The 25,843-nt window shown below is 46.5% G+C and overlaps 2 protein-coding genes across 4 annotated transcripts in view; both read left to right on the top strand.

Annotated features, from left to right (window-relative positions):
• The first annotated feature begins 8,993 nt into the window (after window positions 1–8,993).
• Blos2 (biogenesis of lysosome-related organelles complex 1 subunit 2) lies at window positions 8,994–10,004 on the top strand. The gene is made up of 4 exons (XM_075693838.1): window positions 8,994–9,211; window positions 9,401–9,520; window positions 9,603–9,707; window positions 9,801–10,004. The coding sequence occupies exons 1-4, from the start codon at window positions 9,112–9,114 to the stop codon at window positions 9,830–9,832; spliced, it is 357 nt and encodes a 118-aa protein (XP_075549953.1). The 5' UTR covers window positions 8,994–9,111; the 3' UTR covers window positions 9,833–10,004.
• Window positions 10,005–10,313: 309 nt separating this feature from the next.
• Window positions 10,314–25,843, top strand: part of LOC142583367 (annexin-B12-like) — a 69,860-nt gene continuing 54,330 nt past the window's right edge. Inside the window, exons 1-4 of one of the 3 annotated variants that reach the window (XM_075693802.1) lie at window positions 10,314–10,461; window positions 12,247–12,996; window positions 25,399–25,422; window positions 25,502–25,577. In XM_075693802.1, coding sequence (XP_075549917.1) covers window positions 12,268–12,996; window positions 25,399–25,422; window positions 25,502–25,577 — 829 coding nt within the window. In that variant the 5' untranslated portion in view covers window positions 10,314–10,461; window positions 12,247–12,267. Of the gene's footprint in view, window positions 10,462–10,575; window positions 10,844–12,246; window positions 12,997–24,543; window positions 24,709–25,398; window positions 25,423–25,501; window positions 25,578–25,843 lie in introns of those variants that run through there. The other 2 variants (XM_075693805.1, XM_075693808.1) reach the window with 2 other exon arrangements.

Below are 25,843 nucleotides of genomic sequence, written 5' to 3'. Positions count from 1 at the left end.
GAGGCGGACATTACTTCCATGAAAAGTGCATCATTGCCTAATAAACAAAATTCACTCGTTAAATCAAGCAATTACCATATGGCACATACAATTCACAAATTCCAGCGCGTCGGACTTAAAGGCATATCCATTTGAGAATCGTGTGGATGGCACCATTTACGAGATAGGCGCCGTCAAACTTGAGTCTCAGTGGCTTTCCCAGGCTTCACTCTCATTGCCGGTTCGCGAGCTGCGCGATGGGTGAAACTGCGGTGCTGCGCGGACTGTGGACTCGTCTGTCTTGCGTTCCTCCGTTTCCGATCTTCCTTCTTTAAAAGCCAGGCCATGCAAGGCTTTCTGTCTGATTAGTCCGTGGGCGCCGGAAACTCGCTGCAGGAAAGCCACCTTATACACATTTGCGTAGAACACTACAGTTCACATTCGCAGTACCGCGCTAGCGTCGGCTGGCCGGCCGGTCAGTGCTTGATAACGGCACGAAGCGACGAGCTCAGAGAGAGTAGCGCATGCGCACATAGTTCACTGAAAACGCAAGTTGCGTCTGCAACGCATGACACCACCCATGTTCGCGATTAACTGTGCTTCCCTGCTTATTGGAGACAACAAAGTGCGCCCGGGCTCTTCTCAGGATCTGCAAAAAAAAAAAAAGCACCCCTTCAAGCTCGTTGAACGCTATGTTACCCAGGCGAACTTTATTATATCTGGGTTGCATTACGCGCGTCACGCAATGCATAGCCAGCCGTCACCATAGGTATACACTGCCGGTGCAACGCACGGCAGAAGAGGCTGCCGTATACGCGAACGTGAGCGCGATCGTGCCCGTGCACGGCCGATCCCGTGTATCGGCAACGTGTATGTAACATCAGGCCGAACACGTCTCGTTGTGAGGCGGAATAGTCCCTGGCAGAAACGATGAAGACCTTAAAGCCGCATAGTACGCCGATCCTTGTGTGCGGTGACTAACATCGATGTGGCGAAGAAGCACGGCAAATGGATCGAGAGTTTCATGCTAGATCGCTACTACACTACAGAGACCCACGACGCCACGGGGTTCCTGCATTGATCTCACGTTTGCAAATAGGCTATGCCACGTTACGTTAGCTGAGCTTAGATCTGACCGTCTACCACAGCGATCACAAGGCAAAACTGTGGAGTCGTCCATGAAAGTGTGAGGGTGTGCGTGTAATCAGCGGCTACATGATCTAAAATAAGGGCTATGCAACTTAACGAAATGTGTCTTCATTATACTTCAACGTTCAAAAAATACAATCCTAAACAAGTAACGAAATCGCATATCCATAGCATCGGGTCGCTCAGCATTTCTTGGGTTCTTTGCGTGGTTGTTGGCTTTGGACTTTGATTTAGTTTGCATAGGGGGAAAGCTTCGCATTCAACCGTCTTTCTTTAAGAAAGGGGCGTTGATATTATTTTTTTATTTTGCTGGTGTTCATGAACTGCATGTGCAGTTTGTAAGCAAGCATGATCGTTGGACGCCCATGCCCTCGTGTGTGAACTGGCCGGTGCGGTTTGTATACGATTGCGGCGGAACTTTCAAACACGTTCCAGACACGGCGCGCGCATGCGTGGATTTGATCCGTTCGAGGCAACAGCTCAGCTAAATCCCCTTCAACTTCGTAAAGTTGCGACACTCTCCTCCTCCGCCTTCACTCCTCCTCGTTTCTCCTCTGTCACACTCTCTCCTCGACCGTGGCGCCGCCTACACTGCTCGAGCGTAGCAACGGCGCCAATGCAGAACACTGTAGGCGCCAACATGCGCTCCTCGCCACTCCGTCGACGCTTCTCGAGCAAAAGTGGCTCTGATGCACGGCGCAAGGGCCCACGTGATGCTATTAGGCCAATAGCGACGCGGCGTCGGCCTCGGCCAGAGCGCGCGAGGAGGAGGAGGCATTCTTGAAAGCGTGGCACTACTTCTGACCTTCCCTGGTGTTGCGCAGCTTAAAACCTCTCTATTCCGGAAAGTAGCGACACTCTTCTTCTCGCGCACGCTTTCATTCGCTCACAGGCACAGGCCGGTGCGCTGCGCACGGCACGCTATTCGGGCCAGCGCCGCCGGGCGCTGCGGAAGAATGAATGGACGCATTTGTCGTTTCCCTCATGTGAAGCGTTATTGTGGAATTCATCACATAACACTGATATGACTATGGTGAACTTCCGATAAGTCGTGTAGACGACTATTTTCGAAAATAGACTCCGAGATAAACTAGCAGAAACGCTCGAAAAATTGGCTATCGTTCAGCGGCTTGCTTTCCATGACCGCGCCGCTTTGACCATCCATGGCTTGGCGGAGTACGGTGTGCGGAAAACTTAAACAGTGCAAACAATTCGTGCGTTCCCTTCATATGCGTGACTTTAAAAACACTTAAGAAATATAAGCAAAAGTATATAGGATGGTTTTTTTTTACAGTAAGTCCACCTTTATTGAGGGCACCGAAAGCACTTGAGCCAATGCCACTACGCTCGACGTATTCTGGGCTTGCGTGAAGAGTCAATAAAGGAAACAATGCACGCACTTGAACTTCGCTTACGTTGCTCCACAATAAAGCTACAGCATGCAACGTGCACATTTCACCAGAACTAAGGGGCCAAATGCAAGCGCGTAGCTCGTATTCTGGGACAAGCCGCGAATAAAGCCCGTCAGTTACGTGATTTTCTTTCGTGTTGCTGGCTGTTAATGTATACAGCGGATGCCGACATAACTTTTAGCGGCGATTATGTGATATTTTTTTTCCTTCTTAACGTCACAAACTGAAGGATGGGCACCTACAGCATGCGTTTGGAAAATCAGGCCACATTCTACAATTAATGCATAAGAACTTAACATTATTTGGTTTTACAAGAAACCATTCTTATGTGCAATCTTTTTTTCTTCAATCCATTCGCCGCCAGTGTTCCAGAAATTCCGGCACTTAACTCTACGGAACTGTCGAGCTTATAGGGATGCGAGGGAATGCGAATGAATGAAAAAATGGTTCAGATATTTGTAAGCGTGATTGTGCGTTCGCGACTGATAGGCGTATCGCAAAAAAACAAAACAAAAAAATGCTCTCGGACATTAGCCTCGCAGTAGTTATTGTGACCTGAATGTTTGTTTCCCCTCATTGATGGACATAGAAGAAGAAGAAGACTAGCTGTTATTGAGGTAAAAGGGAAGAGGTTTAGGAGCTAGATGGGTGGGGACCCAAGTCCAGGGCTCCTCTGGCTTCTGCCGCCAGCCGGACGTGGCCCAGAAGCGCTAGTTGCACTTCCGGGTCCGAGCTAGCGAGGAGTCCCTCCCATTGCTCCAGAGTTTTTTATTCTATACCTATCCTGCAAGGAATTTAGTGTATCTGATCTTTTACTTCATCCCCATGAGATGTGGTAGAGGGTCGGTGACGAGTCGCGACACCACGGACATTCGTGCCCATACAAATTTTAAAAAATTGTGTGCAATCGAAATACATTTGGGTAGACCACTGTTTGAATTCTACGGAGGTCCAAGGCATATATGCCTTGCAAAGACCAGTACACCTCTTCAGAGCTACATAGCCTGCGATATCCAAGTCGCAAATTTTCATGACTCACGCGGTTTTGAATAAGAAACGGTGGTTCAGGCATGGCAGCAGAAATAATCCCAAATATTATTCTGCAAGTACGGCTCGAGCCACCCATACCCGAAGCATACATGAAGGGAACGAGCGCGCGCGGCAGCCGAGCGAGCCGGAGCGAGCGGCGGCCTGGCCGTGACGTCACTCCCGAGAGGGCGCCACTCCAGATTCTCGCCGCATGTTCGTTGGAAAGGAAGAAAAAAAACCGAAAAGCTGGTGGAACAGGGAGATACGAGAAGCGATCGCCGAACGACAGAAAGCATCCGAAGAGCACAGGCAGGCGAAGGACACAGCTGCCGCAGGATGCCAATATAAATGGGAAATATACCGGGAGAAAAAGTCTATGGTTCAAATACTGGTGCAAGCAAAATTAATAGGTGAAAGTGAAAGTTGGTTGTCAGAAATACGTGAGAAAAAGAACGCCGCATTTAGAATACTTTGGAACCACATAAAATTATTAGGCAGAAAGTCACCAACAATACAACATCATATCCTAGACGAAGATGAAAACAGACTGGAAGGAGAAGCGGCAATAAATTACATCCGAAAAATAGCAGCCGAATCTTTCCAAGGCAATGGCGAGGTTTTATTTGAAGAAAAAAAGAGCGTGAAAGAGACCCAAGTGGAAAAATAGCTGATGCTGACAAATTTCAACTGGAAGAAAGCCGAAGAGAAAATTCCTAAGCGCACAGCCACAGGGCTAGACGAGGTTCCCGTTAGGCTGATTAATGAACTAGGACTAATAAGTAAGGAAGCTCTGGTGAAAGCAGTGAAAAAAAAACTTTAACAGATAGACGAATACCAGACAGTTGACGACAAAGTAGAATGAATTTAATTTATAAAGGTAACGGGGATAACGACAGAATTCACTCGTATAGATCGTTGACCATTACATCGGTAATATACAGGCTAGCAATGCAGACAATCAAATTAAAGATTAAAGCATGGGCAGAGAATAATGGCATGTTGGGAGAACTTCATAATGGCTTCAGAATAGGTAGGCGTTTAGATGGTAACTTATTTGTTCTTACTCAGTGTATTGAAATATCAAGAGTAGAAAGCAGACCGTTAAATGTGGCCTTTTTAGACATGACAGGAGCTTATGACAACGTAGACCGGAACATTTTGTGGGATATTCTGGAAGGGGAAGGCTTAGGTGACGATTGTCTACAGATTTTGAGAGAGATTTACCTAGAAAATACCGTTTGCGTTGAATGGGAAGGGATGAGGAGCGAGGAGAAAGTTAATATCAACAAGGGACTGAGGCAGGGGAGCCCTTTATCCCCACTGCTGTTTATGATGTACATGGTAAGGATGGAGAGGGCGCTAGAAGAAAGTAATATCAGTTTTAATCTCTCATACAAACAAGCGGGTACAGTAGTAGAGCAGCAGCTTCCAGGTTTATTTTATGCGGACGACATTGTGTTGCTAGCTAACAAGCAAAGTGATTTGCAACGTCTGGCTAATATATGTGGACAGGAAGGCAATAATTTAGGTTTGAAATTTAGTGTTAGAAAATCAGGTGTTATGGTATTCCATGAAAATAGTGAACAGACAGTGGCAATACAGGGCCAGGAAATACCTCGGGTAAGAGACTATAAATACCTTGGTATATGGATAAACGAAGGCAATAGATATATGAAAACACAGGAAAAACCAATAACAGTGAAGGGGAAGAGAAATGGGCAGCCATAATGAAGCAGAGAGCGCTGTGGGGATACAATAGGTACGAGGTGCCCCGAGGTACGTGGAAAGGTGTAATGGTTCCAGAACTTACTTTTGGAAATGCGGTTGTTTGCTTTAAATCAGGGGTACAATCAGGACTCGATGTGAACGAAAGGTCAGTGGGTCGCCTCGCATTGGGCGCTCACGGGAAGACTATAAATGCAGCTGTGCAGGGTGATATGGGCTGGACTAGTTTTGAAGTGAGGGAAGCTCGCAGTAAAATTGAGTATGAAGAACGACTGAGGAATATGGAAGAAAGTAAATGGGCTGGGAGAGTGTTGAGGTATCTGTACAGGGAAAAAAAATGATTCACAGTGGATGAAAAGGACTAGGAAGCTTATCAGCAAGTATGCGGCCTGTAGGGTGGGCAACACAGCAACAAAGAACGTCAAGCGGAAAGTCAGAGAGGCCGAAATAATCTTATCGGTGGCGGCAATGGTAAAGAAACCTGGCATGAGTAACTACTTGAGAGGAAAAAACGAAATCAGGAAAGAAACAATTTATGATAACTCAAAGGGAAGCTCATTACTTTTCGAAGCGACATCGGGATGCCTTAGAACACGCACCTATAAAGCGAGATATAAGAAGGAAAAAGAAGCATGTGCTTGCTGCGGTAAAGCTAGGGAAACTATGGAGCATGTTTTATTAGAATGTGAAGACGTCTACCAAGCGGTCGATTTAGGCACCACTGGCCTCCTTGAAGCCCTTGGGTTCAGCGAGAGCAGTGGAAAAGGAAATATTCCGCAATAGGGATTAGTAAGAGGCGATTGGAGGATTGGTGTAATAAAAGTAGGGAAAAGACAAAAAACGGAGACGTACAAAATCGCAGTTCACAATAGGGGATCAGAAAATTTGGTTGTGGGAGTTTATAGTGTTTTTTTCTTCTTTTTTATTGCTTAACGTAGGTAGGAGATTAGGCAACATAATAGCAAGAGCTTGGTGGCACAATCCACCGCCCCGTTCCAAAGGGGACGCTCATAACATCCATCCATCCATCCAGCCAGCCAGCCAGCCGCTAATAGCAACACGAAGCTCGCGTGTGCTCGCGCGCAACGTGCGCGTCAGAGCATACGTGAGAGGTTTTTGCGATCACGTGCCCAGCTGTGTTTCCATTCCTTCTCTGGCCTATCTCGTTGCTCTCTGAAACTGAAAGTTGGACTGGTCGTTACAAACAAGACTCCAAATAATTACCCATCGCGCTCTGAAGTAAATTAAGTTTCATGCCGTGATTTCTGGGTCTACTTAATAAATCAGAAAAAATCAGATCGAGATTTTTTGTGGCAGTACTCCTTTCATTAAGACTAATTATGTAATTAGGCGGAATGCAAAAAATAATCTGAGTATCTCCAAGCTACTGCAAACAACATTGCCTTGGTTCTGTCCAGCTACGTCGCATTTTCATATTTTTAAATCTTGGTGCATGATAGTTGGGACACCCTGTATTATCGTCGCCTTCTTTGTCAGACTTGGAGACTGACAAAGAAGCTTGAGAACAAGTTAAGGACTGCGCAAAGGGCGATGGAACGAAGAATGCTAGGCATAACTTTAAGAGACAGAAAGAGAGCGGTTTGGATCAGAGAGCAAACGGGTATAGACGACATTCTAATTGAAATGAAGAGAAAAAATGGCGCAGGTCATGTAATGCGTAGAGTAGATAAGTAGGACCATTAGGGGTGACAGAATGAGTACCAAGAGCAGGGAAGCGCAGTAGAGGACGGCAGAAGACTAGGTGGTGCGACGAAATTAGGAAGTTTGCGGGTGCTAGTTGGAATCGGTTGACGCAGGACAGGGGTAATTGGAGATCGCGGGGAGAGGCCTTCGCCCTGCAGTGGACATAGAGTAGGCTGATTATTATTATTATTATTATTATTATTATTATTATTATTATTATTATTATTATTATTATTATTATTATTATTATTATTATTATTATTATTATTATTATTATTATTATTATTATTATTATTGTTGTCGTCAAGCTCAACTTAGCTTATGAGGTTTATCCTGCGGATTATGGACGGTAATCGATAAAGTTTATACGTTCAGCGGTTATCGCCTGCTGAGAAATGTGATCCAATAATGCAACACCAAAGGTGTTTTGGACAATCAATCAATCAGTCATTCGAATGAATTAATGAATGGTCACCATTTACCTCGATACCCTCTTTTTATATCTTTTTTTTTTTCAAAATCGAAGGTGTGCACAAAAATTCGTTCTCTATGCCTAGAAATTTAATTGCAGCGAACTGTCCTTGAATCGGTGCTGCACGTGCTTAAGGACGCTTGCTTTGGCTCGTTTTCTTCTGTTGAAGTATTCGTAATCAGCAGGTACGCCGACTAACGGTTATGAATATCGACTTGCTTTCTGTACTTACGAGAACATCAGAACATTTTTATTTCTTTTTGTGCTATTTGACTAGACAGTACGTGTCACACTAATTCAGAAAAGAGGTCGCTTGAGGTAGTAAACACTTAATGTTCACCGCTATTATTGAGACGACGCCATTTCCGGGGCCGGTCTCAGTAATCTCAGCTGAGTGACAATCTATGATATCAAGCAGCGGCTGCGTTAGATTTGACTATTTCGACATGAAGGAACAAATCATAGCAGCCATAAAAGAACCATCATGTCTTGCGCTATTTGTATGCATATACTAACCGCAGTACTAATTCTACACTTTTATCATTACTATAGCTCGTTTGCTGTTCGTGTTTGTTTCTTATGTTTGTTTGCCATTTCTCAAAAAAAAAAAGGGGGGGGGTACCGTGGCATCGCTTGAAGAATATATACTTGCGATAATTTTTCAAAAGCCATTTCGTGTACCTTGATTGAATAATTTTAAGTCCTAAAGTGATACCTAGGCTATTGGGGTAAAGCCTCCTGAATAAATTTGACCATTAGGGTTTCTGTATCGCGCACGTATTAAGCACACGAGCGTCTTTGCATTCTGCCCCCACCTTATATTGCCGTCATGGCTGGAAATCGAACCCGCGACTTCGTGGTCAGCAGAAGGATGCCATAGACACTGAGACACTGTGGTGACTCCTGCGTAAGCGAATTTCCTTTTCATATACGGTAGTTCTTTTTCTTCTTTTTTCCTACTCTACTGATACCTCTAAAGCGCCCCTTATTCTATGGTGCGGCGCCACGGATGGTAGTGCACCGCCGACTGTAGCTTTACTTTTACTGTACAGCACTTTCCCACTATTTTTTTAACGGCAAAGATCCCCGGGTGGTCAAAATGAACCCGGACTCCCCCCATACGGCGCGCCTCGTAATCAAATCGGGGTTTTGGTACGTAAAACCCTAGAATTCAATTCCCTTTTTTTTAAAGCTTCTCACGCACAAGCAATCTTTGAGCGAACTTGCGCAAGTTTCTTGTTGCCTACTGGCGACTTATATATGGACCAGGAGCTCAGGAAAGGATTGTCTATAGATTAATGTGGTCACGGTTTTCATTATGATCAAAGAGAAAAATTAAATTTGGCGCCAAAAAATTTTCAGTGCAGCCGCTACAATAAAAGTCGTAGTTATCAAAATACGCATCTATAGCGCACATGCAAACATATATTGCTTGAATAAAACGGTATAGTTTGATCAATTTTTTTTTTCAAAAAGGCTCGGTCAACTTTGCCTAAGAATCGGTACAGTGCAGAATCGGCAACACTGTGCCAATGTTGACAGCCGCGGCGGCGCTAGTGCGTGCGTCTGCTTGAGGTTTCTTCGGATATTTTCTTTCCTTTTATTTGCAAGTGATCGAATTTACGTACGGCAGATTTTATTATGGAGTTTGGGGATACAGTCACCGAATCGCCGAAGTTAAATGAACTAGCGGCCACGATGTTTGAAAAAACAGGAGAATACGTTCAAGCCGAGCTTTCATGTGAGTGCTAAACAGCTGATTTGGGGTGGTTGTTTACGTTGCTGACGTTTGTCAAATGTGGTGCATGTTCCCATATACCAGAGTGTGCCCATTATGTGTGAGATGTAATGCTGAATGCGGCTAGAGATTTGCTGTGGTGTGTGTAACAATGAGCCTAACGTGAACAGTCCTCAATTACACGTTTTGCAGCTACATTGGACGATTACAGGTTGACAGAAGAAATGAACAAATTAACCATAACGAAGTACAGTGACATGAAGCAAATTGCCGGCAACGTTTCGAAAGCTCTCATGGACCTCAACGAAAAATGTGAGTTGCAGGAAACTTAGTCCAACGTGTGTATCAATGGGCACTGATAAGCGAAACCTCGGGAACTCTTCCCTATCTGTAGATCGGTGCCTAAAACCGTACTTGGACCAAATCGACCAAGTTGAGGACAGCGTTACCAAATTGGAACAAGCAGCATACAAGCTGGACGCTTATTCCAAACGTCTTGGTAAAGTACCCTGGCTGTTAAGAGACCCGATTCTTGGAATAGAATGAGTAATGTTCACGATTATTCGGCATCACATTCTTTGCTTTCTTTCAGAGGCAAAGTTCAAAGTCCTAGAAAAACGGTGAATCTGATCTTCAGAAACCCTCTGGCTGGATGCTGCTATGACTCGGGACATATGGCTTCATTTTGGAAACTGCTCATTGATCCAGTGCCCGGCGTCATCCGCCGAAACCAGCTGCATTGCGGTGGCTTTTTAACGACAATAAATAGTGCACTCATGCAGTATTTCTGCGCTGATATCGTCACGCACTGCATTTTCATTTGCTTTTTGAATCATGGTGGACTGGACTTGTATATTTAGGAATTTGGGTTTTGGCATATTAATGAATTCATGGGCACGTGAGTAACACTGCCGAATGGTGCGCTAGGTGCTCTGTATTTAGAGCACCTAAACCATGAACTAAACATACAAATGTGTTGGGTGAGTGTAAATATGACGTTGAAGCCGTTAATTGAATGATACGTTGAAAGAACACTGTGAAAACAGTGCAGTCCAAGTGCCATCGCATCAAATTTTTCAGCGTTAGGTGCTGCCGTTGTGCCTCTGCGGCCGTAGCAGCAACCTGCGAACTTGGACGGACTCCGAGAGTGCCAGTAGACGTTACGCTCAGTGACCACGGCTGATAACGCGGTCAAAGCGGTGCCAAGGCTGAAGTTGTGACTGTGGTGTGTACTAGAAGCATTGATAACTCAGGTGAGCGGTAATTAATCATTGCCAATGTGCCTTAAATGTTTACGTTTTAAGCGGACTTGTGGTAGCTGATGATTGGCGCTCTATTCTCGACTGGTAGCAAATGACACTCCCAGCGTTTGCCGGTCGTCGCTATCGGCCTCTTTTGGTGCGTTTTGAGAAAGCTGCCTTCGTTGGAAAATTGACACTGCATTAATTTCCGACCTAGGTCATGTATACTGGCTTCATTGCGTAGTGGTTGCTTTTGTGTAGTTCCGGCGTAGACTACTTTGCGTGTCTGTAAACAAACCGTACGCACACGCCCAATCCGGCTGCCGGCTGTGAGCGTTCCCGCATTTCCTCGTGACGTAAGCTTGGCTCAAGTTCCACGCTGAGTACACATTTGGTACGTAGTTTCATCTCGCTTGTTCGAGTTCTTCAATTTGTGTACACAATTTCTGACAATGTGCGCATTGCGGAGAAAACAGATTTGCAAACTTTACCTGTTGCATTGACTGACAGCCACGGCTGCTGTTTGCAGATGAAAACGTGTCTCGATGCCAACAGGAAAATGTAGCCAGTGGCACACAAAGTACTTTCAATCGCGGTCGAGCCCGATCGGGATCGAATTTCTCGACCGCGATTGGCTCCTCTGCGCAGGCTGAGGATGATCACGAATTGCGATCGCAAGATCCAATCCGGAAAGGGCTCGATTGCGTTCGGAAGTGCCGCATGGGACTGGGGTATAAAAATACAATGGCGGAACAAAACTTTCGCAGAAGAATGCTGAAAACTTTTGGGACCAGCTTTTACTTACTTCATGCACCAAAGGTCCCTTGGTCGGCCTTTGACCTTGGGACCTCCTCCTCTATACGTGTTTCGTGTGTTGTGAAGTATAGTTTTCTGGAATTTCTCAAAAATCGCCTGTTGCAGATACCATAATTATAGTGCTTGAGCTGGATTATTAAGAGAGGTGAGAATTTCTTGCACGAGAAATTGTAACACGTATTTAACCAATTGAAAAATTCGCTACTTAATTACTTTCCCGCACATATTGCTATTTACGAATTGTAGACGATGAGTTTGCAAGACGTATCCACTTGAAATGAATTTCCAGAATGGCACCAGTTTGGAGATATGCGCCATCAAATGCGCCGTAAAAGTGCACTGTTCCACTTACTTTTTAACAAAGTGTTCTTTTATGTAATGAAGCGCAAAAGTAAATGGAACGCCCATGTATTTTGTCCCACACTTTCGAAAATAATACCTCAAAACTGATGTCATCCTGGGTATTCATTTCAATTGGGTATGTATTGTAAACTCACTGGCTACAATTTGTAAATTGCAGTATATGCCATAACATAAATAAGGTAATTAGGGGATTTTCGTTAACTATTTCTATATGTGTTTTAATTTCTCATGCTAGTAATATCTGCTTCTAAATTTGAATAATTCAACTTCGGGACAAGAATTATGCCATCTGTCACAGGCAATGTTTAAAAATTCAGGAAAACGTACGAAGGATCACCCTGTATATACCTTACATCATTAATAAAGCTTCACTTATTGATTGGAAAGACCGATTGTCTCGGGCCCTGATCCTTGAGAGCTGAGTGCTTTTATGTTTCTTCTGACAGACGTTGTGTGACGAGCAAGAATTTGCAATCATTCTGTTTGAAGCTTTATAGAATGCCCTGCAATCAGTGTTAAAGAGGCTGCCACGCCTAAAGTATATTTAGACGAACCTCACCATATTGAATAAATATTGCATATACGTCATTGTCATGGGATGTTACTACTACTTTGCAGTGCCAATTATAGCAAGATACAATGAGTTACCCGGGCGGAAGTGGGAACTCTTACCCTCCTCAGCAGGGTTATCCAGGCTACCCGCCTCAAGACAGAGCAAGTTACCCCATGGGGGCTGTCTATGGAGCACCACCAGCCGGCCAGCAGGCTCCTGGCTACCCACCCCAAGTGCCAAATCAGACATACCCTCAGCCGTCCTCAGCAGGTTTCCCAACAACCCAGCCAGGTTTTGCTTCTCAGTCTGGTTATCCGAGCCAACCTAGCTATCCGAGCCAACCCAGCTATCCGAGCCAACCCGGATATCCGAGTCAACCTGGCTATCCGAATCAACCCAGCTACCCGAATCAACCCGGCTACCCGAATCAACCCGGCTACCCAAATCAACCAAGCTACCCGAGTCAACCCGGCTACCCAACCCAACCCGGCTATCCAAGCCAGCCCAGTTACCCAAGTCAACCTGGTTGCGCCATGCCCACAGCCACTGGCCATCAAAGTTCCGCTCAAGGATACCCTGGCTGCCCAACAAGCCAGAGTAGCTATTCTGCACCTGTGGCTGCTGCTAGCTATCCTTCTACACAAGCAGCTCCAAGCCCATATCCATCTGCAGGCTATCCTAGTGCAGGCACAACAACTGGCCCTGGTGGTTACAGTGCACCCTATACGCAGTCAGCCTATGGAGCAGGATCTGTTTACTCCAGTGCTGCCCAAGTTACTCACTCAGCATCCTATACAGGACAGCGTTTACGAGATGTAAGTGATAAGGCTTCTGTAAAGATGTAAGTGTGCCATGTGCATCATGCAGTGGGATATGTCTTAGTTGTGGCTATATTTGGCTTTATGCATGGCCTGCTTTGATGCGCCAGTTTTGCTTGGTGTTTGCTGGGCTGTAACATTTCCTTGGTGAAAACTGAGCAATACAGAAATTATTGGTTGCACTGTAGTTTGCTGGCACATACATTTGTGACATTTAAGATCCATGTGGCTGGAGTGCTTTTTGAGAGGTAATTGCAGAATGTTTATGGATTTGGCAGCTTCTCTCAGCAAATGGCTTTCCTATAATTGATGGAAAGAAAAAGCGTGGCTGTCTCAAAATAGTTTATATGAAATGTGCATTTCTATGTGACAGCAATTGCTGCTATTTTGAGTGTAGCTGAACATTTTAAAGGAAATTTGTACAGCCCTGAATAACTGCAGCTAAGTGAAGCTTGCATAATATGAGGCTACCAATTCCCTGGTAGAAGCATACTTTATCTCATGGGACTATGCTCCATGCGAGGCTAACAGTCTTCCTCTGTGTTTATTTTATTGCTGCACTTGCTGGTCTGCTGCTTTAAGTTATAAAATGGTTGTGCTGCTTTGAACTGTGACAAATTATTTTCAGGTCAAATATTTGGAGCAACTTGTGTTGCTTTCCTTTGTAGCCACAGGCTGTGCATAGTTTCGTGATAATTATTTCCCTTCAGAAATTTCCTAACACGCTATTTCACCCACTGCTTAGTAGTGACAGGAGGTTGATAGGTAGATGGGTTGGTAGTTTTGCAAAATTATTCACCTAATGAGGCAACACTCTGTAATCTGTTCTTTCAAGAAGCTTGAGCCTTTGAGAGAGTCGCGACGTTTCTTTTCTTTGTATTCCACTGCACAAAGCACTTTAGCGCTGTTTGTGGGTAATACATTGTTGGATATCTGTCTTAACATAATACTCACTGGCTTGTCAGTTTCATATTTCTTAGAATGTGAACTTCCAGGCACGAAATGTAAGTGCATTGGCTCACAGCGATGGTATAATTGAGCTGACTTTCAAATCATTAGTTGGTGAAAAACATATAGGTGCCATTAAGTGACTCAAATCAAGTAGACATCAATATGGAACTAACAGACCTATCGTAGAAAATGCAAGGCCGAAGTCTTACTATATTTTTGAATGGTTCACATAACCCTGCTGAGGCAATGTAGACAGGCAGAATATAAAGACGTATAAAGAAGTTTTTTTGTGATTTCGCCTTCAGCATGGCCAAAAGCTTAATTTGTGACCATGCTAATTTCCATGAATATCTTAAAATGTAGCTACTGCCATTTGTGTGCTTGGAGTAGTGTTACAGCTAGGCTCCTCCTATATTTATGGACAATGCTTACTGCAGCACACCCAAAACAGTTTTGTCAGGCTAATTTCAAAGTACCCCTCCAATTATCAGATGTCAGTGATGTGCTTGATTCGCACATGAAAATGAGTCACTATGAATATTTCAAAATGGCCACCATTGTTTCTGCAACTCCCCCTCCCCCGATAAGAGAGAGGAACAACTTCTTGTAGTCGCCTGCAGAACGACACCATGACTAAATGGCGCCGTGACGCGGGCCCTGACGTCTTCTCAGCGGGTGGTCTCTACTCAACTCCAGCGCGTGTTACTCCCGCGGTCGGTCGCCCTGAGGGGCAACGTTCCGTCGGTTTCGCTCGGCCTTTGTCTTTCAAGAGCCGCCGAGACCTGCTGGACGGCCCAGGTTTGGCTTTCGTGGTCTTAGCATTCCGCCGCAGCCGCGAGTCGCGGCGGAATCGATAAAAAGTACCGGGTACAGCCCTGGACTGGGAGCATTGTCATATAGCCTTAGACAACATTGTACACATGTACTTTTTAGTGCACTGAAACCTCGTTATATCAAACTACTTGAAATTGAGCTGAATATTTTCTATACCGAACAGGAATTTTACAAGTGGAATCGCTGCAACCTTACTATGGCAAAAAACAGGCGTTCTTCAAAACTTAATGAACAGGTAAACAGTCTGTCAGTTATTATATAGGTCAACATTACGTGCTGCCTGGACTGTTAATCAATACCAGTTTATTGGCAAGGGAGTCGAGCGTGTAGACCAGGCACAGTAGCCGGTGGTATCTAGAACGGAATATAATCATCGTGATTGTCGATTGATTGATTGCTTAATCATGGAGTTTAACCTGTTAAACGTCCCAGAGCAACTCTGGGTCTGTTTGGGGGACTCCGGATTATTTCGACTACGTAGGGTTGTTCAACGCGCGCCTAAATGTAAGCACACGAGCGTTTTTGCATTTATCCCATATCGAAACGCGGCCGGGAGTCGAACCCACGACCTCGTGCCCAGCAGCAAAACGCAGGGATAGAAGTGCTGCGCCAGTTGCGCCATCTTGCACCAAAACACTAATTTCGAATGAAGATACCAAATTTAGCAGGGTATGCATGTTCAGTGGCGACCACACGTCTGTTGGTTAGCGCTTAGCACTGCAATCCAAGCCTAGGCAATGCGTTTCAGCGTCGGCGTCTTTGGAGTGCGGGTGTGTTTGTTGGCGTAATTGTAACTAGGTGGCAACAAAATGAAAACCGCTTTGTACCATACAGTGCATCACAAAATGTTTTATATAAGTGTTCTGCGTTTGCGCATACCCGAACCAGCTAAAGATGATTTGAACTGGCGCTCATTTCATGGGGCAGTCGGGAAGGGAAGCCGTGCTGAATGAATGAGGTCGTACAGTCTGCTGAGCGTTCATCAGTTTCGTTTTGCATTTTATGACTCACTTTACGTGCACTATTGGTAAGTACATCTGCGTCGATTAATGGGCGGACGCCGTGCGTCTGACGTTCTACGTCTATTTCGCTCGTGCACCACGTCTCCGCTCACCAAGATGATGGTGCGGCATGCTGGCAAACGACTAGCTTGCTTTCATGAAACGTCTTGCTCACAAACATCCAATGGCAACGTACCACAATCGTCTCTCGAATTTGCACTCGATCAGGCTAACTACATTCTGCACGGCCGCACAAAGTTGGTCTTTTGCCGACGCAGAAAGCAGTTAAGCCAAGGATGTAAAGTTTTCTCATTAGTCAACCTTATCGGCCAAATGGTGGTCGTTATTAAAAGTCCGGCGAAAACGCGAACCTCCGATATTGTGTTCGCGGCAACGATGTTTACGACGTGTCTTGCGCAGATTGAGTCCGAAAATTTTAATCAACCATCATACGGCGCACAACATATCGGCTGCCGTTTTACATTCGCTTTATGACGCCTGTGGCGGAACCGCGAACAAGCCAGAATAATCGAGCATATTCAAAATATTGGTCGATGAAGCAGATCGGAAAGCCAGCGAATATTTTTATCCCTTTATTGTTTTCAAAAATTATCTTAGAGTACTCTATTTTTCTCGGCAAGCGATGTGAAATACTGGCCAACATGCAATGACCAGTATGCCGCTTCACATTTATACTGCGATATTTCGCTATCTTAACTGAACGTCTCCAAGAATTAAAAATTACAAAAAAAAATATGGGGCTTTACGTGCCAAAACCACTTTCTGATTATGAGGCACGTCGTAGTGGAGGACTCCGGAAATTTTGACCACCTGGGGTTCTTTAAAGTGCACCTAAATCTATAAAAATTACCAGAGGGTACTACGCGAACGGTGTTCACTTTGCGGATTCTAACCAACTAGCCCGCCAACGTGTTTTAACCAAGACAATTTTTCCTTGTCATGTTTTTCGCCCAGCGGGCTTCCGAAGAACTGATTTACCGTAGCCTAATAGTGTTCTGCAAAGTCAAATAAAGCACACCTTTTCTTTATCTGCCTGTATTTCACTTATATTGACCTTTACCAAGCTACGCCAAGACGCGTATTTACTGCTCCAAAACCGACAATTCATGCTCCAAACCTATAGTACTCCAAAGTTTCAAATTTGCTGCTCCGAGAGCTGCTCCAAAGCTTCTTTGGCCGCTTCCATTCCTGAAGACGTCATAGCCATCGCGGCGGGTCATCATTGCTGAAATAGGTTGGAAGACAAACGCTCTGGAAAAGTGCCTCTGGAAGGGCCACAACCGCCTACCTGGTGGGCAGAAATGGTATTCGAGAGAAAGGCAGTGAGTAGAACGGGATATTCCTAGGAAAACACGCCTGCGTATCGTGGAAACTTGGTAGCTATAATACATGAAGCTAGCTTGAACGTTTGCATGGTTATACACTGCGGCCGTGCGTTTCTAGAGTGCATTAACATCGCCGGCTATAGCTGGTGTTCAGAACTGTAGACTGGGACCCCAAGTTTAATGAAGTTGCACAGAATTCGTTAAAACTGAAAACTTGGTTACATCAAGATTGTTGCGCTTGGGCTGCGAATTTCGCTTGTTCTATTGCTGGCTGGGCCTTTGTGGACGGGTGTCTTGGAACGTGCCATTTCATTAGAAACATTGGGAAGACGTACAGCGATTCGATCGAAAGGCTCGAGCCCTCATTATAAAGATTCGGCGTAGCGTATCGCGCACCATTACCTTCCTAGCCGCCCCTGCCGAGAATGAGAACGTAGCCAGAGAAGCGTAACTAAAGTAGCGCCGCCGCGGCGCGGGCTTCCGGTGTTTGTGGCGCGGCTATGGCAGTTATGCTCTGTGAGATGAAAGGCCACACCGCGCGTCAGGAACCGCGCGTTAACGCAGCTGTTCCTGGGCCGTGTGGGCTATCTTCTGTAGCACTGATGGCGGTCGAAATCTCGAGAGAGCTAGGAAAACTTGCCTTGTCCGTTCGGCATTACAACCTTGACAGCACATGTTGCAGAAATCGGACTGCTTGTGTGGCACAACAGGAGATGCCGTCGCGCGCTTATAACAGTGGCCTTGAAACTTTTAAGTCAGGCACAAAAGCGCCCAGTTTTCTGCTTTTGACTGGTCCCATTCTCCGCACTCGCCTTGACTGAGTGCCGTATGCATGAAGGTAATTGAATGCTCGTAAATTTCGCGTCTATCAGTCGTCCACGGCGCAGTCAGACTCGGTATTCGATTTCACTCGTTACCCGAAAAGGCCCGCGTAGACTGGCAGCAGTTCCCGATTTGCAGGATACGGAGAGCCGCGTGCGTCCCGGACTATTATGTTATTGTGAGAGAATTTCGGCCTATTACCCACTCGAATTGTCGTCTTCAGGAGCGTCAGTTTTTTGGCATATTTTGATTAGTTCAGTCAATGCAAATAGGCTCACGTGTTGTGCTTTAGTTCTCCGCTGCAGGCACGAACGGAACGCGCTCACCGCGACGCGCTCCGACAAGTTGCGATGCTTTGTCCTCCGTTTCCGCGTGGTTTCTTAAGGAGCTTGCGGTAGCGAGTGTGCGTTCTGGGATGACGTGTTTAAATTGAGACGGCAGTGAAGCGTTGTTTCGCTGAATCGGGAAACTGCATGGTTGACGCTTGCGTTACGTCGTGTACACTTGGCCATAGGTCCTCGCGCCACAGTACCCCAGGTCTTTAACGGAAGCAATCCAGGGGAAGGACAAAAATTCGTTAGATCGAGGTTTGAATGTATGATTCTTTGTGTGTGGGAAAATAGGGCGGGGGGAGAGGGAAGGGGTTGTTGAAGGCCGGTATAATATATAAGAAAAAAGAATTTTGTCAAATCGAAATTTTCTCTTCTAGCTGGACGTTCGACTTTTCCTTCTTTTTTTCTTCACCCCCCGCCCCCCCCCCCCCCCATGACGTGGTACGTTTAAAAAGCGCCAAGGGGTCGCTGGATGAAACCGTACGTAACGAAAACATGTATGTTACAGCATTATATCTTTGGAACAGTACTATCCACGCGCGTTACTGTGATATCGTTGTGTAGAAGAAATAAGCCATTACCCGACCAAGTATGTGTCCTGTGCGCAGATAACGCCGCTGTCGCGCTACGCATGACGCAATCGGAGCTAAATTTACCCTCGCGTGTGGCGTTCAGATAGGCGTACGTAGCTCGACAGTACGTTTGTCCATGTGGATAGGAATGGTCGCATTTGAGAGAGCTCACTATGACATAGTAGTTATGATTTATGCAACTCAAACTGGTGTATGTCAGGAGTTGTAAGGCCTACAAATGTGGCAATATGTTGCAAAAATTTCATGTCGATGCTCGGCTCTGCACGATTGCAAGATTACATGCACCGTGGGACCCCCATTACAGCTGTATCATAAGTTAAGCATGTATTCTTTTATAATGCGTAAATAAATGTCACTTGTGTATTTGGTTACGTAATTTCTGCTCCCTAGTCCCCATACACCTTCTACAGCGCGCGCAAGGCGTTTCACGTATACCATTGCGGCTGCCTTCGTGATACAGCCGACCAGTTTTTATTGCGGTAGCAGTTATATGGACACTCCAAGCCCATTTTTGCCGTCGGTGTCGCCGTGAGGTTCAGTATATATTTAGGTGCATGCATGCTATATGACATGCGGTATATGCGGGCTATATTGGCCTCGAGCTCCACCACTGGAAAAGCTGGCGCCACCGTCGGCGTGACGTGCTAGGAGGGATCACGTGGACATAGCGGCCGCGTCGGCTGCTTCGGGAGCGCCGAAGCGAGCTGAAAACGAGTTTGAATTCCCTCGTACGCTGCGGTCCTCATTTAGTGGCGAAATTTTCCCGCTTCGAGTGTCTCCTTTACAACGCTTGAAAGCACTACAATAGGTAGTGGCTGCCTTTGAAGGCGCGCAACATGGTAGGCTACTGCTCGGTGCCGCAGGGCCGGACGCACGTAACGGAGGCCGGTGTCAGCCTTATTCACACGTAGCCACAGGACAAGAAGCTGCGTGAAGCTTGGCTCGCGAAACATAAAACCGGCAAACAGTCATCGGCTACAACTCGGGTATGCAGCAAGCACAGACGCGAGGAAGATTTCAGCTATGGCGCCCGGTCTGCGATGTTCTATAAACGCGCACTGAGACGCTCGCCCGAGTCTGCTGCACGACTAATGTTATGGCGGTTTGGTCTATCAACTTGTCGATGCTATAGATACTGGCAAGTTCAGTGGAGTGGAAAGGCAGCGGTAAGAAGCACATTTAAAGAAAGCATGGCATATGGTCATGTTTGTGTTATGAATTAATGCACTGGATTACAAAAAAGGAGCAGCGGGAAATTGCACGCTGAGAACACCGATAAACATACAGTGCGACGCAACTCGAAAAATAATATTGAAAAGTCAAAGAATTTAGAAGAAAATAAAAGATTGTGTCGTCGCGACGGCACATCATAGTCCCTGTAGGCGTCGAAGTCTCTACAATGAAGTTATTCTTGAACACCTATAGCTCCCACGCAACAATGGTTGCTTGTATACTGTCAAATGCTCATATTCTGCGGCCTAAAGCTCATGGCACGGTGCGAGAACGCGCGCGCGGTGAAAGAGAAACAGTGCGCGGACAAGCATGCAGACGCGCAGTCGGTCGCTGCGAATCTGCGCGATCGCTGCATGGAGGCTTCTTTCTATTACGCTTCATTTAGTTATACAAACACTATAAGAACATATTTCACATAGTTTGCTCTCAGCGTTTACCTACCTTTCACGCAAGAAGCCGGTTCGGGAGACTCCATCGCGGCGACCGCGCGCAGTGGCGTTCACTGTACGTATTCGGTAAAGAGATAGCGTCTGTAAACGATTGTGTGCTTTCAGTTTGCCCACGATTATTATTTAGACAGTAAACAACTTCTCTCGTTTCGAATGTACTTACAGAAATGTCCGGGAGAGCTCGCGCGTGGTGTTTTCAGTGAGCGCTGACAGCAAAACCTATGACGAGCGCGCCGCGTGATCCCTCATACTACGCCAGCGAGGCGCTTCCGATAGATGGCGACTCCGTAACTCCTCGTCGCAAATTGCCTCACCATTCTATCACTAAAGTTGCTCAGGCCAGGTCTTACATTCTTGACAATATTATTCCTCAGGATTTTGAGAATGGCAGCCCACAAATAAATGTCATGAAGCAAAACACCGACAGCGCATGCATTTCACCTTAAATATTCTCAGCCTCAAATATTAAATGTGCGATACAGTAACACAGCTCAAGCCTGAAAATGATGCAATTTTATTGCCGCGGCTGCGCACTACCTCCGGAATCGGCACAGGCAAGAGGTTTGAAACATCCAATACGGAAAAGCGGTGGCGAAGTCGCCATGGAAGATGAAATTGTCCGATGGCAGGATTCAAACGGAGGACCCCTAGCACAACAGCTCGTTTTTACGTATACTCCGTTCCATACATAGAAGACTGGCAGTGGCTTCGTTCGCACTCGCATATAGTTCGATGTTTTTTGGCCGCACTTGTGCGCAACTGTTGTTTATATGGGCTCACTAGCGAATGGAACAAGCTTTAATCCTTAGAAATAAACACACTTTGGTATGCGGGTGCTAATGCGCTGTTTTAGGCAATTTTCATTTTTGTTGTTCTTTTCGGGTTTCTTATTTGCAACCCGTCGCGAGGAGCCTCACGTGCATGCTCGCGCGAGCGAACGCTGTTGGCGCGCAGCGAAGCACTTCTTGCGTAGCTTCCGCAGCGTTGACTGCTATGTGTGGAACGTATAGTTAACTTACATTTACTTCAATTCGTACTGCCACTGCAGCTACGATTCTTACACTTCCTGTGATATTCCAACATGTCGCTATCGCATTCATTGCTTCGCCATTATGGCGAAACTGAAATTCCTTATTGCGATCGCACTCGCGCCTTGCTGTACTGCTGCCGACGACGCATGCGCGGTCCGCGCGTGGAGGGCTAGAAGCCGTCCAGAGACGCGCAGTGCGTTTGCCTGCGAAAAGCAACGAAGCCAAGTGAACGCACCAGCCCGCTCCGCTCAGTCGGCTTTGTCTGGCTTCCGCTGCTGGCCTGAGCGTTGCGCGCCCACAGGTATAGCGTTCCTGCTGAGCAGCGGTGTGCATTACACACCCTGGTGCATACACCGGTCTGAGCGGATCGGACAGTAAACGTCAGGCTAAATCTTTGCAATCCATCCTATGGACGCTGATGAACTCTGACGGTTTCCCTTCGGTCTCATCTCGGGCACCAATAGAGGTGCGGCGCTCTTCTTCACGGTCGTTCAGGGCTTCGCCTGTGTGCGAAACTGCGATTTTTAAAATTCTTTTTCTTAGGGAGGGTGGGGTTTCCGTTTGGGGGGTCACCAGTAGTAAAAATAAGAAAACCGCTGTTATTCTGTCGTGACCGGCCGCTATGTTACAATACACCACCTCTTCTCTCTCCTTCTTTCTTGGAACGCATCTTTCGATAAAAACAAAAAAAAAGTAGCAGATAGTCGAATTTCGCCTCTTCAGGTGGATTACTTAAAAGCAGGGCGTTGCATGGATGATAAATGGCAATTTTTGCGGTCAGCTAATAAACTGTTACACTATTTAATTCCTTTATTCACTTTAGTTGGGCGCATGTGACAATGATGAAATCGAGCCCAGGTACTGGTGAAGTCACATTCATTAAGCAGAAATGGTAAGCGTTTTGGACACTTTTCCGGAAAACTCATGTATTTCGCAGCACAATTTAGGAACGAATATTTCGAAATCAGTGCCAGTATCGGGATTTCGTTTAAACGAACAGTTTGCCTGATTCTCAAATTGCAACATATATGTTGCAATTAGAGATAGGGAAATCAATTATAATTTCGCTATCTGGGTGTTGCACAGGGCGTTTTTTTTAAATTAAAATGTATATGTCCAATGTATGTGAGTCCACTAACGCGCGTTCGTAACTGATAAAGCATTATTGACGAGTTGGTTCAGGAATCCAACGCTCACGATGTTCACGCAAACAAAGCAACATAGCGTTATACGCTTGTATCCGCCAGCTGACTAGAATAGTGTATTTGTCGCCTCGAAGTGGTGTTCGACGGCGCGATTTTGTTTCCTTTTTAGGCACCGCGTTCGCCTCATTGGCTGAGGTGAGGGTGCAGTACTTGGTAGGTATTTCACTGCATTTAGCGTGCGGCTTTCTTAAGCACAATTGTAACAATAGAAGGCATGTAAGAAGCGGTAAAAGAATTGCGGTAACCTTTTGGACGAGATTTGCAGCTTCCTAGCGCATCAGACGCGGGACAACAAGAAATGGACACTCAGCGCTGTGAGGTCCCTTTCTTGTTGATGCGCGGGGAAACTTTGGTGATAATGCAGCACGAATTAGCAGCGCTAAACATTGTTCCAGAACTTTCGAGGTCTTTTTGTGTAGCTTGTGTCCTGTACGCAAATAAAGCGAGAATTCCGGCGTAATGCAAGAAAAGAAGAATTGCAAAAATATAGCCCGCAGCGCTCGCTACGCCGCTCGCGTGCCTGCGCTCCAGCTGTTGCGAGTGCAGGGAAGGAGATAAGAGTGAGAATAAAGGGAACGGTTTGGGGCGGAGGGGGCGTGTTGCGTAAACCGCGTAACGTTCTTGGCCGTCCCGCAGCTGCGTGGTGATGACCAGACCTAAAAAAAGTCCCAGATGAACAGTCCTAAAAACGCCGCCGTGCGCGCTCTTTATTTTTTTAAAAATTATTTCTTTACGCTCGCGTATTCGTCTGATGCACGTATTTTTAGCGCTCCCAGAGCGAGAAACTTCTGCCTTGGGAACGGGCCAACTTCTCGGACGGCCCCAGTCGATATCCTGGCGCCAGACCACGCCAGGCAGCGCGGGTAATAGACGAAAAAAAAAAAAAAAAATCACGCGTGCATTTTTATGGCGGCGTTTTTGTAAGGGAAGAGAGTCGCGCGGTAGGCTTGCCAAGTTGTCTCCGTGAGAGCGTGGTGGTGCCCACTCACCCTACAGTCGAGGTCGTTTCGTCAACGGGACCTTTCCGACGTTTTTGAAGTAATTCTTTTCTTCTTTGCTTTTGTTCACACATTGCGCGCCTCTTTCCAGGAAGCTGGCGCGCTCAAGGCGCGGTCCGTTGTTTCCCCATTTTAAGCGAGGGTAGGATCCGCGCACGTATCTCTGTCGTTAGAGGAGACACCCCGCCGTTTTGGTTCCGGCTTAGAATTTTGTGACTCATTACTAGCAACACACACACACGTACACACTTGCGCGGCCCGCACATACGTCTGCTTCTTGTGTTCGTTAGTGGTGAAGAGGAATGCGCTACAGTCAAGCTGTCACGCGCCTACAGAAACTTTTCGCCCAATCAAACTCTTTATTTCGCCCAGAAGCGTACGATAAAGACTCGCATTTTTGGATGTGTGCGTCTGTATGTATGGGCGCAGAATGAGTTTTCGTCAGGTCGGAAAGTTCCGGCGTGACAGTAGTATCGGACATTTCCGCGATGCGTTACGGCCCATTTTCGCAGGGGCATTGCTTGTTATTTCAACAGGCAGGTGATAGACTTGCAAGCACACTCAGTCTTTTGCCTGATCGCGAACAATGTCGAATCTTGTTGACTCAATCCGGCCGCGTGAGCAATGGCTTTGTTTAACGACTCGCGTGGTCAGGTTGTTGCCACTTCCTTTGTTCAACAGTTTATCTCTGGCGAGTGCAGCGCCATCTCGATCTCGCCTTTAGCGCGCGGCGGCGGCGGCGGGCGTTGCTTCGCTAGTCTCGGTCTCGCGGCTTGTCCGGCTCGACGACGATCAGTGGTCGCTAGCGTGGATGCCGGAGTAGGTGTGGCCAGGTTTTTTGCGTTGACTGCTCCAGTTTGACCGCAGCGGGGGCCATTTTCCGTCACTATATTCGCATCGACAGCGACTTTCGGGTGAGCCATTCCGCGTTTATTCCTTCTAAATTGTCGGGCATCTCATAAAGCTTGTTCTTTTGCAACTTCTGCGCCTCCGCCCGACGTACCGAAGTTTGATCGGGACGATCGTCGGCTGCCGTTCGAGCTGAACGGAGGTAAATCTAAAATCGCGCAGAGAGGCGAACGTGTATCGTAGATACGGGGGCGTTATGGTTGACCGAATGCTGTTTTGCGGTTATGATCAACGATCCATTTGCTTCTTGCTCCGTCGCGCTGTAGCCGCCCCATGGGACGGCGGCTCATAACGTGCGTTTTGGCATGGCTTTCCAGGCCGCCATTAGGAAAGCTCACTACCTCGTGTAAGTCCGCAAGAGGTCTGTGATGTTTCTGGACGGGCTCCTCTCGCCTTTATCGCCTGGACCAGCGCTGGGCACGTGTGTGTATTTCGCGCTGCGCCGAAAGCAAAATACAAGCGCTGCATTAGGGTGCAGGACTAATGTCACATGGCCATAACGTCACTGCACATGTTCACCTTCCTCCTCTTTGCTGTTGCTGTGTTTCGTTTCCTGTGTCGGCGGCGCGCCTCTCTGTCCGTCGTCGCCCCGCCCCTAGCTCTGTCCCACTTTGAAAACAACCGTGCGCTGTGCTCGGCACTTATATACCATTCCTTACTTTTCCTTGTCTCTCTCTCTCACTCTCTGCTTACAGAGTCCAGGCAACGCAAGAAACATGGTGAGTTTCGTCGTCATGGATTTCTTAACAAAACATTGTGACTGCTTGCAGTTGAGATAATCCCCTCTGCTTTGCACAGGCCACCATCAAACCCTACCCAGGATTCAATCCCCAGGATGATGCCCAGGCGCTCAGGAAGGCGATGAAGGGTTTTGGTAATTTGTCTTCATGTTTAAATGCCAGCTTTAAACCATTCTCTGCCTGCTTGAGAATATGTTGCATGTCAATTTGCTGTAACAGCTAGGTTAAGAACACAGGCCATGCGTACATAAGATGACATTTATTGGGTGAAATTTTGTCACGGAACAGTAGGTGTCATCATTCCTATGAGCATTCTTTTTTCAATACTTTTCACACAGGTTTTGTGCACATGATGTTCCTGGCCGTTAAAGTATTGACAAGAGTGCACAGAAGTGCAAAG

Source organism: Dermacentor variabilis, chromosome 1, assembly GCF_050947875.1.
Source record: "Dermacentor variabilis isolate Ectoservices chromosome 1, ASM5094787v1, whole genome shotgun sequence".
NCBI lineage: Eukaryota > Metazoa > Arthropoda > Arachnida > Ixodida > Ixodidae > Dermacentor > Dermacentor variabilis.
Note: the sequence above shows the minus strand (reverse complement) of the source record. Positions and strands in the feature narration are given on the sequence as shown.